Source organism: Nesoenas mayeri (assembly GCF_963082525.1).
Source record: "Nesoenas mayeri genome assembly, chromosome: 2".
In the NCBI taxonomy this organism is placed as follows: Eukaryota; Metazoa; Chordata; class Aves; order Columbiformes; family Columbidae; genus Nesoenas; species Nesoenas mayeri.
Genome location: NC_137543.1, coordinates 12,959,802 through 12,977,020, shown reverse-complemented (window position 1 = coordinate 12,977,020; position 17,219 = coordinate 12,959,802). Strand labels below are relative to the sequence as shown.

The following is a 17,219-nucleotide window of genomic DNA, read 5'->3' as shown; positions in this document are numbered from 1 at the left end:
ACTTGCATTTGATAAATAAAATGTGTTTCGCAGCATTTAACCTTCTGTGTGGGTGTGCTAATTTTTTTCAGCACATTAGAGATACAAATTCTGCCGGCATTTGACAGGGAGCGCTTTGCTCAGTATTGCAGGTAGTTCTGTTACTGTCTCTGTAACTGCTGGAAATACCCGGAGCAGGGCACGTGGAGCAAGGATTTACCCAGGTCATAAACTCTGCCTGGGAGCGCGTCCGCGCTTTAATGCAAACCTCAGGAAGCCTTAATAGAGCTTAATTTGCAGGAAGTGCTGCACATCTGTACCTTGCATGTGGACACGCAAAATTACCACTCAGCTTTGAGGATCTTGGCCTCGTTCTTATAATTATTGAACACTCTGCCCTCACTTAGGCTTTTCTTTTGAGATTCAAAAGCTTTCATTTCAGGCTTTTTGCGTTTGGAAGTCCCAGAGGGCTTTACCTTAATAGTATAGGTTAGGAGACTAGAATTATTTACAACTGTATTCCAATAACTAATTTGTAGATAATACAAATATATTCTAATATATTCTAACCATATGCTTTAAATTGAAAAGCAGTTAATCTCATTTCCCGTGTTTCAGATATCTATGCATTTGGGCATAGATCTAAAAAAGGACTTAAACTTTGTGACACTGTATATATCACCTAAACTGATCTGAACACATCTAGCAGATAGGGCATTATGCATATGAATCAGAAATAGGCATAGCTAAAAGGAGCTGCCTTGGTGGTCAGATGATAATTTTCTCTTGGCATATGTGAAAGAGTAAATACAGGTTTCTTTGAGCCTTTGGATCCTTAGCAGCTTTGATGGTATTTTCCTAAGTCAGTTTTCTGAATTTACAATCTGACATTTAGTGTAAAATGTAGCTAAGGTACCTAAATACTGAGCTTTCCACTCTGAGTTGCTGTTTGCTAACAGCTTTCCTTTCATAGAACATTATTAACCCCAATTGCACTTAAGAGGGCAAACCACTTCAAACTGAAATTGTTATTTTGTAATTGAAGAATATTAATCTGCAAGCTGATTTCACAGCTAAAAAAGGGAACCGAAGCATTATTATTTGCACTGAGCTTTTGTGTTCAAAACACTTCATGGGAATTAGCTGGGTAATTTTCATAATGTGGTCTAACCCCAAAGGTCCGTCTTCGCAAAGCAGAGCAGGGCTCATGAGCACTGCTGGCCATAGGAGCACAGCTGGAACAGCTGGAAAACACTGGGGGCAATTGAGCCGTATGTGCTTGTTTGTATTTTTCTGTGTAAAAATAGGTCCCTTTTAAGACACCTCAGGTCTCAAACTGATAGTTTTTAATATGGGTCACCAATTTTCAGTTAAATACCACAAGGGAGGATGTTAAATATAGCATTTATGATAAAAAAAAGGAAGGGGGGTAGAGAGGATGTCCTAAACTGTTCATAGCTTTTTGTTTCATCTTTAAGCTTGTGGTTAAAACTACTCCAGTGCAATTCGTAAGCAGAACACTCAGAAATGGTAACTTGTACTGGTTAAACAATCTGCAGTTTCTGACAAAGGTGCATTAATGTCCTCAGGGATCTAATTTGATCCTCAGCGGTAATCCCCCTCCCAAGTTCTCAGATGCAAAGATGTACATATGTTTTACATGGCCGCAGTGTCACACATTTAGTTTGTGTAGGTGTCTGGATGATTGAGTGCACCTTCCAATAACACGTAACATTATAAATGCTAAATTATACCCAGATTAATTCATACCAACAAACTGGTGGCAGCAAGTTTGCTTTGGTACGTGTGGTGTTTGTGCCAGCATTACCCTTAGATAGCGACAGTTCCTGATATGGTCGTTACCCTCCTGTTGCAGTGAGTAATGCTATGAGGGAGATTGCTGTCTTGGTTACACCTTGTTGTATGTTAAAGAGAGAGGCTTGACCCATAGCAGTGCCAAATAGTGAAGCACTCATTGCTACTCTAAGTGGAAAGGTATTTCTGAATGTTCACATTCCTGCCTCAAAATGCATGATCTTCCATCCCTCCTTTGCTAGGCTGAGCCTGGCAGTGTCAGTGAGTCAGAGACTGAATAGCACGTGCAGCCTAAATGCTGAAATCCTTCTCAGTCTCCAGCTGAGAGAAATGGACTGCCTGCTTAGCATTTATAACAATTGCATGTGAGCTGAAGAGGCATGTGTGTTTAAATAGAGGTGGGTTTCTTTCTTTTAGCATCAGAAATACTTTCATTCAAGTATGGCCACAGTCATATTACCCAGAAAAAGACAATTACTTCATGCAATTATGTCAGGATTGCCGATGAGAGTACTTAAGTGAGCGCCAATAAATTCAATGATGCATCACGTAGATTTGACTTCTAGAGAAAAATATCTGTATTTACTGAAATCAAAGCAGTGCTCCCCCAAATGTTTGGCTTTTCTGAATTTATATCATAACACCCAAGGAATCCTAGTATGACGAGTGATTTTTTTTCCTCTAAACCTGGAATCTGAACCATCCTGTTGATTTTTCATGGCTGGTTGTCTCTTGTTGGTGGTTCTTACAAGTAATTTTCCTTGTGACCTCTCTGTTCCCATATGTCCCATGTCTCCCATAAACTCCACTCTGGGTAGAGAGAAGCTTGAAAGGGTTAAAGAATAAAAATAAATGATGAATAAGCTGATCTGTATGATTCACAGAAGTGGAAACTCAACAGCAGTTAAACCTTCAAACCTTAATCTGTTTTGGCTATAAGATATCATATGTAAACAGGCATATGTTAACAGTTCACAGGGTAGTTTGTGTCTCATTGTTTGACGTCAGAAATTTTGCAACAATATCCAAAGAAAGAAACTCAGAGGTGGGCTGTTTTTTTTTTTCCTTATTTTCCATAAGGGGTGCTTTGCAAATGCAGCAAACCTCAGCGTAGCTGATAAGGGTCTGTCGCTGAAACCTGGTGAGAATCTCTGCCAGAGAACAAAAGTTCCACATAATATTTTAAGTGATAAAAGAAGAGCCTAATCAAACATAAAAATAAAGGCAAGAGAGATCTATATGCAACAGCTTTCGTGGTAGCCCGAGGCACGAGCCATTAGCACAGCTCTTGCACTTGAGCAGATTCTCCCCGTGAAGCAGAATTCACCATTTTACAACTAGGGACTCTGAAGTTTTCAAATCAGTGGAGCTATGATGTTTGTAGATAAAAACTAATCAGGCAGGCATCTCATGGAAGATTTAGCACACTTGTGATAAAAGGAGTGCACATTCCTCCGAATCAAGGACATATTCATCATTACTGCTCTGGAGCTGTGATCTTATTCATTCTAGAAGAATCAGAAAGAGTTGGCTAAGTCAGCGCTCCCTTGAGAAACACCCGGAGCAAAAGCAGGGGCTGCAGGAAGTGATACCGATGACTCAACCGCCGAGGCCAACACGCTGCCTTATTTTAGACAATGTCCTCTTGGACACACTCATGTTTCCTCATGAGTGGCTGATGACAAAGGTCTTACCTACCTGCAGTCACAAGTACCTCATGACATTTTTCTCAAGAAAAGCTCTAGTATTGTGGCCAAAACTAGCTTAGAATTCACTGTGCAGCTTGATTAACTTCCACGGCTGTTTCAAGTGAATGTTGATCTACACCTTCTCTAAAAATCTACGTGTATGGATCCTGAGGTACCATGTGGCCCATTAACTGAACATTTCCATAATGGATACTGCTCTGTTATGCAGTGAAGAAGTTACACCTGGGAAAGGTGCTTCCCGGACTGGAAAATGTTAGAATATCCCAAGGATAGGTCTTCCTTTCTCTTGCTACAGCCAAAGCCTTAAGCTGATGGCTCCTCACTACAAGTACAGACTAGTACTGCCTGCAAATTCCAAGTCTTCCGTAAATAAGGATTTATTTTCCGATCATAAATTACTTACTGTTAATACCTATTATTTCAAACACATGATGTGGTCACAGCAACGCTCAGAGGAGAACCCTGTATGGATTCTAGGCTGTCAGCCAGTAACTATAAGAAGTAAAAACATCCGATGGATTGTTAATCAAGTAAAATTCTGGGATGTGTGTACATCATACAGTAGACAGCCATGCATGTGCTTATCCTCTTGCATGAGTAATGTCAGTGACTTAACAGCACTGCAGGAAGGTACAGAAAACACTGTGTGTTTCACCATTTCGAATGCTGTGCTGGACTGAGAAGAGAGCCTGCCTCGCTTGTACTGCTGTTAGGCCAGAAGACAGAGCTTGAAAGCAGGCACATGAATTGAATTGCATGGGAAGCTCACCAAAGGAAGTGTTTGCTTGTAGACTCAGTATGAATAGGATCTTCTCTGACCGCAGGGGAAATGGAGAGACACTCATTCACTGTCCGCTTGTGCAATCCACTTCTGAAGTAAAGACAGGATTTGAGGTTTAAAACCTGAACCTCCACACGTCTTTCAAGCAGCAGAAGGAGCCTTCATGCTCTTTAGTCCACAGAGGAACAAAGTCAGGAGGTGCTGCTCATGAGACTCCTTGGAGTTGATAACAACTGGCTTATCAAAAGGGAATTATTTAGATTTCCTAGCAACAGCAACCCTCAGAGCAGCTTCTGTGCGGGCTTGAGGGGAGACATCTGAACACCATTACATTGCACTTCTTTTGATGTCACTACGTGCTTGTCATGTGTTTTATATCTTAACAGTGAATCTGCCGTTGGGTTCCACAGTGTCTAAGGATGGTTGTGGGTTTATCACTGATGCCTTTCTTGCTATAAAAACCCATTACTTTTAAGTTCTTTATCACCTGGCCACACAACTACTCTTGGAGCCCCGTCTGTGCAGGGTGATTCTCTACACTAGTAGATTAGGGACGACCTGCTGGTTTTAAATTGTTGCCTTTCAATCTAGCAGTAGTTTAAGTTTCATTACATGGGTTGAGATAACTTGTAAAATAAATATAGATATTTTTCATCATTTGCCTGATAGTTTAGTATTAGCTGAAGTATTTCTATGACACATCTCTCTCATCCGATAACTGAACTAATGACTTTCTAATTTCTTCTCATAGCAAGCAGCCAGTTTATTTATAAGTGGCCTAATCTAATAGAGATTTACACTGCGTATCCCATGAGACATATTATCAAAGTTACCAGACCTGTCCCAAGCACTGGGGAAGTGGGGAGATGGTTACACAATTCTCATTGCCTCTGGCTGTTCTACTTACAAAGATAAAGGGTCAGAGAACTGGAGCAGCAGAGATAGTTTTGTGAGCATCTAAGGAAAAGTAGCTGATCAGGTGAGCATAAGCAGTGGCTGAGGGCGAGACAGACTTGAATGACACATAACAACCCCCACTAAATAAAATAACATGCCAGGAAAAGAGAGCGTTGATGCCTGACCATCAGAAATTCTGGGTGCTTCATCTGGCAGATGCTATAGCACTGCTCATCTGTTTTAAAAAAGAGAAAAAACACATGAAGAGCACCATCCTGATTGCCACAGTTCTGGCAGATCCGTGCTGGGCAAGACCCTTCCCTTTGCTGGCAGGTGCCAGGTCTGTGATGCACATCCCACAGGATCCCATCTCCCCTCGCGCAGCAGTCGGGACTCTGGGAAGAGAGACAGTGAGCAGTCCTGCTGGCTTTGCCCATCCTTTGCCAAGGCAGGATCTACTTTTTGTAATGGTTTTATTATATCCCTTGACTGGGAGCTCCTCAGACTTCCTTAGTGCTTGGAAGGTGCCTACTCCACAGAGATCTGCATTCCCAAAGGCCACCCCTGCCCCTTCTCACTGGTACTGGGCTCCCGTCAGAGCATCCAAGGTGGGTGTTTGGTTCCTTGTTGCTCGCTGCCTCACAGTCGTTCATTTTTCCAGCACTTGGGTAGTAAGACTCATCCACAGAGCCAGTGTTGTATCCCAGAGTTAGGCCTATAAATGTAATTCTGCGCTGTTCTGTGCTCCACAGTGATTTCCAGTGCCATCCATCGGAGACGTGCAACACTGCCTTGGTTCATTTGGAAGGGCTGTAAAGCCATTCAGACTCCAGTTCACCGCGGGCAGAGCTGAGAATTGCCATGCTAGTATTCATCTCGTGTATGCTAAGCAGGTAGCACCCAAAGCTTTTTTTATGGGAGGAGTGGGAGATGGAATGATGAAGTCTTGTGCAGGGCACAGAAATAAGACCCCCAATGGCTTTTGATTTCAGTAGGAGACTCATGCAGGAGATGTGCCAGGGTGCTTAAAAGCCTGTGGCGTGACCTACAATGGCAAGTGTGGTAGCCCAAAATTCTGCAAAAGTCTAATGCTGAAATGCTGCAACAGTTCTTCTGTTCTTCACAAACCTCTCCCTGCAGTTCCTCTTGTTTTCTGCTTTGGTTCATAACCAAACCAGGCTTGCATGCCAGTGCTGGTGGAGATGGGAAAGGAGGACGAGTTTCAAACCTCTGCAAAGTACCATGCCGTGCAGGTCATTTTTTTTTGTTGCTGTTTTTGCATTTTGGGGATGACCCAAAATTAGAAAAAAAAACCAAACAAACCAGAAAACGCAAAGTGAGAATCACTTCTCTGCCTCTTGGAATGAATTTGGTGGGGATGGAGCAGAGCCTGGACATGGACCTTTTCTTATGACCTATATCCAAAACAGAAGGTAGTGAGCATTATTACTTGGGTTAATAATTGCTACTTTATTCATTACATTAATGCGTTGACTACCTGAAAGCATGCCAGACATTTTAAGGAAGCAATGAGGGTTTCCTGCTGTGAAGAACATCCCATTTTGCAAAGACCTGACACCTGGGAGATTTAAGCCTGGGTTCATCTCAGCAACATGTAGACAACTGAATTTTTGTCTACGCAGTCAGCTGGGAGAGGGCCCCACCTGCACTCTGGGGATGAATTGCCTGGGGATTATATTTTTCCTGCCCTTTGGGGACTACACACCTGGTTTCTATGCTCCGCTTAGCAGAGACGCCCCTGCAGAGCACGAGATCTGGGGAACCCCTGTGAGAACAGGCTGCCCAGACACCAGGAGTCTGTGGCAGGACTGTGGGGCGCAATGCTGTGTGCACCTCTGTGCTCTGCTCCCCTCTCGCTCCCCAGATGCTTTTGAGGGAACAGGATGACGAGAGAGGCCTTTTGCCTTTCTTAAGTGTGTGCCGTCCCCTATTCTGCTGCCAGTAGCCTCAACCAAGCACCTCTGCTGGTCCTGGTGGCATGGGGACAACATGAGGTGACCGGCCATGGACTATTAGGAGGTGTTAAATGGGTGGGAGACTGGGAAGGTGAAGGACATGGCTTCCAACAGGGTGTGCAAAAGGATCCTCAGCATGTCCCTTCTCCTCAGGACAGTGAGCTGGCACAGGAGCTGAGGGGGTTCTGCAGGGGCTGAGGTCCCGAGGGCTAAACTTACCCCAGGTGCACTCTCAGCCTGAGAGAGCTACATGGGATGCCGTGATACACCATTAACACCCAGGAGCGTGTTTCTGTAGGTCCTTTACTAATTCGATGATGTGTCTACACCCTTTGCCCATCCTCAAAAGGACAGGCACCCCCGGCACTATGTCAGGCGTAGGGAGCAGCCCCCGCATGCAGGATCCTACCAGCTCCATTCACCTGGCAGCAACATCCCGACCATAAAACTTCCAGGAAAGGAAAAGTAAAACAAAGGTCTGATGGATACTTCTGCGTGTTTTACGCATGAGAGGAATGAAATAAAGTTATGTGCTTTCAGAGTTGTGGTGAATCGCTCGGAAACAATCTGTAGGCAGTAACAGAATTGTATTTCTGGGAAAAAAAAATTAAAAAAAATAAAAAAGGGAAAATGCAGGCCCTGGGATATCCCTTTATGGCATATGTATTTCATGTTTAAATGCATTAATGGGACTGCTATGCTATGAGTCATCCCGCACAAGAGTTTCATGTGTTTCTTAAAATACACTAGAAGTAGCTGAAGGCATGCACGGGTTTGCCGTGCAGTTATCTATCAGGAATCTGAGCAAATACCTGCACGTGTGGCATCACGGGCTCCAGAGCTGGGGGCCCTGTCCGGTCCCTCTGCGCTACTTACACAGACCAGGGGCGGGGAAACCAAAACGGGATAGGAACCGATCCTACAGAATAACAAAACTCAGGCTCTCTGTGCTATTAGTGAAGCCTCAGCACTGAATTACCGAAAATTTGCATATATGTAAACAGAAAAGCTGGAGATTTTCCTTCTGAAGAACTCTGGTCAAAACTACAGCTGTCTGTATTTTTTTTCCAGGGATGATTTGTTGTCTGCTTTTCTCTCATTTTTCTTCTGTTTACTCACAGTCTTGGCTGCAAATCTGTTTACTATTCTTTTAAACCCACACTTGTGACTCCAATGGTGGCTGTTGAGCTGGATTCTCTGCTCCTCGCAGGTCACTGCGCTGCTCCTCGCTCTCCATGCTGTTCCTTTTTCAGAGAGCAGGTACTTTTAACACGGGAAACACCCAACGCAAAGGTTTTCTGCTGGTGCACGTTAAGTCCATGCTCATGAACGAACAGTGGTAAACACACAACAGCTTCGTGACGCAAACCTTGGGATAAACACTCATTATTTAGTGATTAGTGACAAGAATTAGAGCTGGGGAGAAGTGTGGCAAATGTATAAAGCAGAAGCTTCTGGGAATCGAGCTGGACTTGCTTTCTCTTTGCAATTAGCCTGGCTTAACTTTTAGTTTTTTACTCATCACAGAGGCGATGCTGTCTGGAAAGCACTACGGCGGCATTTGAAATTTCTGGCACCGTTTCGCAGCAGCACACGCTGGTCATTGATAATCCCGCTGCTGCCATTTCCAGGGCTGCCCTTGCAGAAGAGACGCTCATCCTTCGGTGCCGGTGACTTTCTTGTCTATTAGATTTGCCAGAAAACGCTCCCTGCCCGTCTCTTCGTGCTTACAAGCGGGCGGTGGAGCCTTGAAGGTTCTGCAAGCGCGCTGGGCGTGCAAAGGGCGAACCCCTAAAGCAAGGGGTGACCCCCCCAGCGCTCCTATCCCCAAGAGTGTGAGTCGGACATGAGATGTCCTTGCTGGAGAACCACGGGGCGGGGTCCCGCCGCGCCCCCGGTCCCAGCGGGTCACAAAGCCCGGCGGGGCGCTGGGGACCGGTCTGCGCGACCGGCTGGGACCCGGGGCGCGGAGAGCAGCGGGCGGAGCGGCGCAGGAGTGTCCGATCCTCCCTCCTCCCATTTCCCCGTGCGTCAGACCCGGGAGGAGGAGCCTCACATTCATTTTTTTTGCTTTTTTTTTTTTTTTTTTTTTTTTTAAAAGCCTCCAACTACTTTAGCGCGGAGTCGGCAGCAGATGGTGGACACGGCCCGAGGTGAGGGAGCGAAGGGATGCGCCAAGCGCGCACCGCCCGCCTCTGAGCTCCGCGCCCGCTCCCGCTCCCCTCCATGAGCCGCCCCGCGTCCCTCCTGCCGGCCGCCCGCTGCCGCAGCGCCCCGGCCAAGCGGCTCCAGCCTCTCCACGACGGCCCCGCCGAAGAAGCACCGGCCGCCAAGTGCCCTCGCCTCGCCGATTGCGGACCCCCGGATTGCCTGAGCGTCCCCGGATCGCCTTGTCCCCCCGTGTCTCCCGCCGGCGGGGGAGCGGCGGGTCCCAGCCTGATCGCCTCGTACCTGCTGCTGCCGCTGGCCGAGCGGGAGCAGGTGTCCCGGGCGCTGAGCGTCAGCTCCGGGCGGGAGCTGCGCTGCAAGGTGAGCGACGAGCCCCGCGGATGGGCTGGGGTGGGGGGATCCTCCCGGGGGGAGAACCTGGCAGCACATCCGCCTGCTGCTCCCCGGTTAGAAACGCCCGCCTGCTGCCGGTGGGGATTTACATGGGCTGGAAGTAAGCTGTGACTCCGGGTTACCTCGGAGTATCTTCCCCAAAAGGCTTTGGGATGGTGGTTTGTTTTATTTCCCCCCACTTCTTTCAATATAAAAATGAACAGGAAGGGTCTCGGTAACCGCTTTGAACGGCGTTCCTGCCGAGCCTTGGCTCCCCTCCAGCTCCCTCGTCATTGTTTGGGGAGAGTTGCTACGCGAGCCGCTGCTTTCAACGCCCTTGAGAATGAATTTTGACTTAATTTCCTCTTTACAGGTGTTCCCCCTCAAACACTACCAGGACAAGATCCGGCCTTACATTCAGCTGCCGTCACACAGAAACATCACTGGGGTGGTCGAAGTCATCCTCGGGGACACCAAGGCGTATGTGTTCTTTGAAAAGGACTTTGGGGACATGCACTCCTACGTGAGGAGCTGCAAGAGGCTGAGGGAAGAGGAGGCTGCCGGGCTGTTCAAGCAGATTGTCTCTGCTGTAGCTCACTGCCACCAGTCGGCCATCGTACTTGGTGACCTCAAGCTCAGGAAATTTGTCTTCTCTAATGAAGAAAGGTAAGTGGCTGTCACCAGCCAGCCCTGGGGTGAGTGGGGAGGGAGGAATGCCACAGCCAGAGATGCAAAAAGTGTCCCAGGGAGTGGAAACGCCTGTGTCAGCCAGGCATCACCTGCGAGTGATCTGAGTAGGTCCCCATCACGTGTGCGTAGTAGGTCATGGATCTAACCGGTATGGACTCACTCTTAGCTTGATCTCGACTGACCAAAGGGAGGAAGCTCTCTGGGAGCTTCCTCTCATTCAGCAGAAGTTCAGTGCAACCCTCTGGTAGACAAAGGGACGATGGTTTGGATGCTCATTAGCACCAGAAGATGTCATGTGTGCCACTCATTCAGTGTAAAATGGATAAAAGGCAGGGAGAGGAGGGGGGGCCGAGGCGCTGGGCCAGGGAGGGGGAACGGCTGGTCGGAGGGAGCAGGAGGTGTGAGGAGCTGGAGCTCTGGTCCCTCCTTGTCCCCAGGAGAGCTGCCCCATGGCAGAGCCGTGGCTGGGAGAGGGGTGCCCGGAGGGGTCTCCTCGCTGAAATCCCCTGCTGATCAGGGTTACGCTGCTGAAGAAAGATTGTCTGTGTCCTTCAAGGCTTGGATCCCTCCTCCACTACTGGCAGTGGTGGTGCTTTCTGTGCCCCCTGTGCCCGTGGATGTGGGCACACACAGGAGGGAAGGTGGGACATGGTTAAATATTGCTTTGGGAATCCTGCACCGAGGAAAAGCACTTTGGTAAAACTTAGCCTAAAGCCTAGGTTTATAGAAATGACATCCAGGCTCTGGTTGTTAGATTACAGAAATAATTCAGTATTTCCCTGGAGTTTTAGCTGCTCTAGTAGTGCTTCACCGCACGTGGCAGAGCCAGAAATACATTTTAGATCCGCAGAACTGACTGACTAGCTGCTTATCCCGTGGAAAGCTAAAAAAATAAGTGAAAGCTGTAATGGAGTTGTGCTTAATCTGATGAAACTAGATGCGATATTACTGAGGCAGAACAAAATGCCTTTTTTCTTCCTTTTTTTTTTTAACTGGGCTAACCCTTCTTCGGGATATCATTTGCAAATGTGATAAGAAAATTAACCAGCACTGCCCCTCTTAAACAGAAACAACCATATGTTGACATCCAAAGAAAGTAATTCCTTTGAAGGAAACTATTGCAGCTTTTCCCGCCCATTAGAAGATGAAACATTTGTTGAAATGTTACATTGCGCACAGTCTCACTCATTAGGAAATAACGCGTTGCACAGACGAGTGTCATGTGCATCGCATTTGGCAATAAGAGGGTTAAGCAATGGCAGGCGGACTCGGGCTCCCCTGACACAGGTGCAGTTTCAGGGCTCCCGCAGCCAATCCCGGGCCCACGGTTCGTGTTGAGTCATATTTTCCGTTTGCAGAACCAATGGGTACTTGGTGAGGTCACGCCGAGGACAGGCTGCAGCCTTCCCGGGCTGGCCCGTGGCTGCCTCGCTGACGCAAAGTTCCCCTTGCCCCCCAAAACGGGAGGGCAGGATGGACCCGTCTCCACCTGGGAGGTGGCGGCTGCAGCGATACCCTCCAGAAAGGCAAAAAGAATAATAATTTTAAAATAAAATTTAAAAATAAAATACAAAATTCAGGAGAGCTGGTGGTTCCTGCAAGCGTGGAAGGGAGCTGGACTTTGCAGTTTGCAAAATCGAGCAGCTGGACACTGTTTGCTCAAAGCCTGAACGGCAAATAGCAGCGTGTACGATGTGTTGTAGGCGATTAACCTCCTGCAGTTGCAGTGCAACCTGCCTAGACAGAAGGTGACTTGCCGGTGTTCCTAAAGAGCCCTCTGTACTGTTAAAATCCCCAGTAAATAAAATAAGCAGGTGTTGCTGAGCACCCACCCAGTGCACAAAGCTGCACTTCCATTATACAGGTCTGGGAGTCCAGGCGAATTACAAAGTGTTTCCTTTATGCCGGTGCGAGAAGGGGAATGGGGTTTGCCATGGCGGGGGCTCTCTGTGCCCACTGGTGCCTGGATGTTGCTATTTCTAACCCGTGGCTCCTCTCCTGCCCTCCCCAGGACTCAGCTGCGTTTGGAGAGCCTGGAAGACACGCACATCATCAAAGGTGAAGACGATGCGCTCTCCGACAAGCACGGATGCCCAGCGTACGTCAGCCCTGAGATCCTAAACACAACGGGGACTTACTCTGGAAAATCGGCTGACGTGTGGAGTTTGGGAGTGATGCTCTATACCCTGCTGGTGGGACGCTATCCCTTCCATGACTCGGACCCTAGCACTCTGTTTTCCAAAATCCGACGCGGACAGTTCTGTATTCCTGACCACGTCTCCCCCAAAGCCCGATGCCTCATCCGCAGCCTCCTGCGGCGGGAGCCCTCTGAAAGACTCACTGCTCCGGAGATCTTGCTCCACCCTTGGTTTGAGGCGGTTTTGGAGCCTGGATATACAGACCAGGAGACGGGAGCTTCGGATCAAATTGTTCCAGAATACCACGGAGACAGTGACGATATTAGTTCCTTCTTCTGCTGACCCCGAAATCTCAAAAGCCTCGGTGGTTCTCAACTCTGACATCTTCGTAGGGTTTCATTTTTCCACGTTTGTGAACTGAACAGCATCTTAAAGTGCCAGTATGGTCAGAAAAGTGACCTTCTTTAAAATGAACACCAACCCGTAGCTCTTCGCTCCCTGAGTGCACTCAGAGTTTCATCCTCTTGCTCTGCTGGTAGGTCCGTCCTGCCGGCCCCAAGGACTCATGCAGCTTTGTGGGAGCTTGTCTCCTGCCTCCCGCATCCTCCACCACTGGAACTGGCCACATCTTGGCCACCGAGTCCTACGGCTGACAAGGTGTGAGACAGAACGGCAGCCCCGTCTGCTTCCCCGCGGTGGCTATGGGGGTGCAGAGCCCTGGCTGGGACGCCTAGGGGGTGGAGGGTGTGAGACGTGCCTCTGACTGAGCAAATCTGACAGAAATGGGGAAAAAGGGGAATGGACTCGGCGTGCCCCACCGGCTGGCTTGCAAAGTAGCTTTCTGACTGTAAGCGCACTTTAATGAGGGAAGGAGGTGTTCACCCGCCACGGCCAGCTGCCCGCTCGCTGCTGCTCCTCCAGCTCATCTCGCTTCCAGAGGCACGAAGCTCCTCAATCCACCCGTAAGACAAATCACTGCTGGGGCTCTTTCCGAAACAGAAATGGGTGGATCTCCCAGCCGGATCCCCTTCGATTCCATTTGCTGCCCAGGAAAGTATTTTAAATAGACTTAAGCCTCACGTTACCATGGTGTAGCCTATATAACTTTATGCCCTCAGTTTGCTCGTCGAGTAGCAGGTCTCGTTAGCTCCGAGTGCCAAAACGTATCCGTTTACCAAACCGTAACACTATCGGCTGGCGCGCCTTCCCTTGGAAAACGATAAGGGGTATCTTGTACAGTACATGTAAACACGGTTGTGTTTTCCTACAGGCTCAACTCTTAGAAGCATCACATCTCCTCCTTTTCTCCCTTCCACCCCCCAAAAAGTTAGTCTTAAGAGTAAAATCTCCATACACCCTTAGCTGATTTCCAGGTATGTTGTTTGCCTCCAGCTACATTTTTTTTCCTTTTTTTTTTTTTCTGCATGATTGTTCATAGTCTTTCCAATGTGCTTGGATAATGAATATATCTAAATCATTAGCTTCCTGGGTTGGGGGTAAGTAAAGCTTAGTCCTACCTAAAATTTCTGCTCTGTTTCACATTTGTACCCAGTGGCTTATGCAAAGAGATGTCCATTCGCCTTAGGCGAGAGCGCGGCTTCTGAAATGGCTGAGAGGTGGGTAACGTAGGTCCCTGAGAGGGCACAGTTTGAGTGAAGTCATTTAAGGGTTAACCCCAGCAAGCTGCAGTCCCGCCACACGTGCGAGAATACCATGTATACCTCATGGACTGTGTACTTTGTACATACCTTACTGTTTGGGGTTTTGTTTTCTTGTTTTGTTGTACTTTGTTTGTCCTAATAAGAGGTGTCAAAGAGCAATTTAATGTGAATTATTGTTGGCAATACTAACTTGACAGAATCATGAGCATTGAGAGCAGGGCGCTACAGCTCTCCGTTGCACTAAACCTCTCATGATTGCTTGACATTTGTATCTGTGATACAGTTTAACCCTTCTATGAGATACAGTACCTTTGTATATATTGGTGGAAAACTCTGCCAGAAAAGCTAAAAACACTATGGTCCGACTTGTAAATATGTATATGTCTGTGGAAACCTGGATGATAAAAGTCTGACTTGTAGAAAGTTTTAATAAACTTGGTTTCATAATGTTTGTCCCCATTTTGTTGTGGTGTCTCAAAGGGAACACAGCTCGGGTGTGTTCGGTTTGATCGGAAAATATAGCTTGGCCTCAAAGAGGATGAACTGATGTATGGTCCCGATATATATATATATATTTGGGGTCTGAACACTGATGCTTCCAGCTCTGCTCAGTCCCCATGGAGATGAGTGGGGACCGGGGATGTCTCCTGCCTCCCGGGGGTGGAAAAGGTGACATGAAATGAGCCGTCATCTGATCAGCAAGGGGGAGAGGGGTCACAGCTCTGCCTCTGAACTTCAGACACCCTCTTGCCTTTCAGGACATGCGTTCGCTTCCATCCGTGCCACGAGAGCAGAAAATGCTGCAGCACCACAAGGCTGCCACCCTGCACCCATGTGCGCGGTGACCTGACCCTCCAGCCGGTGGAAAATCAGATCTCAGGTGTCTAAAAGCGAGCAGCCAGGAGCAGAAGCAGCATCTGAGAGCCTCGGGTTTAACCGGGAGCCGCAGCCAGTGGGCTGGACCTGGCTCCCTGGAGCCAGCGCGGGGGCCACCTGGTGCTCCCGTTAAAAACGAAGGGAAAGATTATTAGAGCTGCTTTTCTTTGTGATGAGAAGAGAGGAGTATAAATAGCAGCAGTATCAAGGTTAGAGAATGTGCTTTCCTGAAAGAGATCGAGCCACCCTTGCAATCCACCCGGCGCGGTGAGATCATCGCTCACAAGTAGAGAGGAGGAGGAGGAAGAGAGTCTTGATTTTTATTTATACTTTGCCTCATGTTTAACTTTGTCCTTTTCCTTGAAATCTGTTTATCAGAGCAACTGCTTCCAGGCAGCTCTTCGAGCTGGAGCAGCTTTTAAATAGGTTTTGCTTTTAGAAAGGGAGTAGAAAGGGAGAAGGAGGGAATAGGGTCAATGATAAAGCCATGTACGCTGACTTTCATGAGGCACCTTGACTCCCACCCTGGGAAACCAGCGATCTGTGCAGTAAGCATATTTTCTTAGCGCTTACTGAGTGAATGTCAGACACCAGAATATCTCAAATTACTTTACTGATGTTATTCTTGCAATACTTGTAAAAATACATGCGCCACGTAGCCTGGCTGATTAAATTACTCCCTGCCCTACCATTGCTTTTGGGCTTGGATGGGAGCCCTGGTGCATCCTCTTAAAAAAAGGCTGCAGGAGGTTCATGCTTTGGTGAAACCTTGAGAACTTTCAAAACACGTTATTTTTTTTCCCCTGCAGTTAAGTCACCCCGAGTAGGTGAATGTGCAGGTCACCCCATGACTTTGTTTCACACGCTGCACTGGAGAGCAATTAAAATAAATGCCAAATTGTAGTAACATCTGCAAACAGCCTCTGTGTTGCTTCAGGGATTATAATGCAACATCCGTTTGCACAGCAGAATAAATTGCTACTGCTTCGTAACTCCACCGTTTGTATTATTGTATACAAAGTTTCAGAGCATGTTGAAAGAACCAGCATATTAAGTGATTAAACTTTGACGGTGGGTGTGAGAACTTTGATTTATGCAATGCATACATCTCTTTTAGAGAGAGTCATAATTTGTCTATTTTTAAATGGTCCGTGTTGGATGGGGACTGTATGAATCTCTTAGGTGTTTCTCAGAGCTGGTCACTATTTTCACCTTGAAGCTGCGAGATATTTCTGGCCTGTTTGAAGTGCTGGGAACCTTCAGTCCTCCTCTGTTTGCTGCTGAAAACACACCAAAAAAAGAGGTTTTTCACTACATCCTAAACTGGCATCAAGCTGTCTCTCAGTCAGGATAGATCTTATATCCTAGATATATATTTTTATCAACTCTTGTTACTTAAGCTGCATTTTAGGCATCAGTTCAATAATTTTCTTTTTAAAGTAGCGCAGCAGAATTTATGAACTGGCTCCCTTTTAAAGTGCCAGGTAAAACAGCCAGCTCAGCAAGCTCAGGTTTAAGGTCAACATCTCTTTGCCAAGCAGGTGATACTGCTGAGGTTATTTGCAGTTATTAAGAAGGATCGGTAGAGGTTCAGTTCCACCTATGCTAAAAATTTGTCCTTATATTAGGAGAACGCTTTCAAGTCAGTCTAAAGCACTTCTTCAGTGTATTATTTATGAAAGAAAAGGGAGGAAAGAGAAATGGTTCATAAAGATATGCAAGACAAGGGTTCTTTGTGCTTGGCTGGATCACAAAGACTGCTCTCTAGCTCTTTAATGCATAGAGGGGAGGCCTCGGAGATTACTTGAAAAGCACATTTTATTCATTCAGTGCTGAGCGCACTCTGTCCAGCAAATCTCTTCACATTATGTCTTTATACAAAACTAAATTTTCTTCCCCCTATTCTTTTCATTCTATGACATTCTTTCAGGGAAAAATCCCAATGTTTAGTGTCATGGCACTGCACAGATTTAGCAGCACAAAGAAATATCCTATGCAAATGCTCCTTATAAATGTAATGCTTTTCTAGGCAGCATTGAGAATAGCTTGACAGATGACCACAGCCTGAACTAAACCCTTGCAGAAAAATGACTTTGTCCAATGCAACATCTCTCAGAACTATTATTGGTTAAAGTACCGTGAAATTTGCAACAGTC

General features: G+C 47.0%; 1 protein-coding gene across 1 annotated transcript; it reads left to right on the top strand.

The window, feature by feature from the left end:
• Nucleotides 1-8,931: 8,931 nt before the first annotated feature.
• TRIB1 (tribbles pseudokinase 1) lies at nucleotides 8,932-12,868 on the top strand (the record flags this gene model as incomplete). Its single annotated transcript, XM_080339046.1, has 3 exons — nucleotides 8,932-9,686; nucleotides 10,072-10,364; nucleotides 12,400-12,868. The coding sequence occupies exons 1-3, from the start codon at nucleotides 9,384-9,386 to the stop codon at nucleotides 12,866-12,868; spliced, it is 1,065 nt and encodes a 354-aa protein (XP_080195172.1). The 5' UTR covers nucleotides 8,932-9,383.
• Between the last annotated feature and the right edge of the window lie 4,351 nt (nucleotides 12,869-17,219).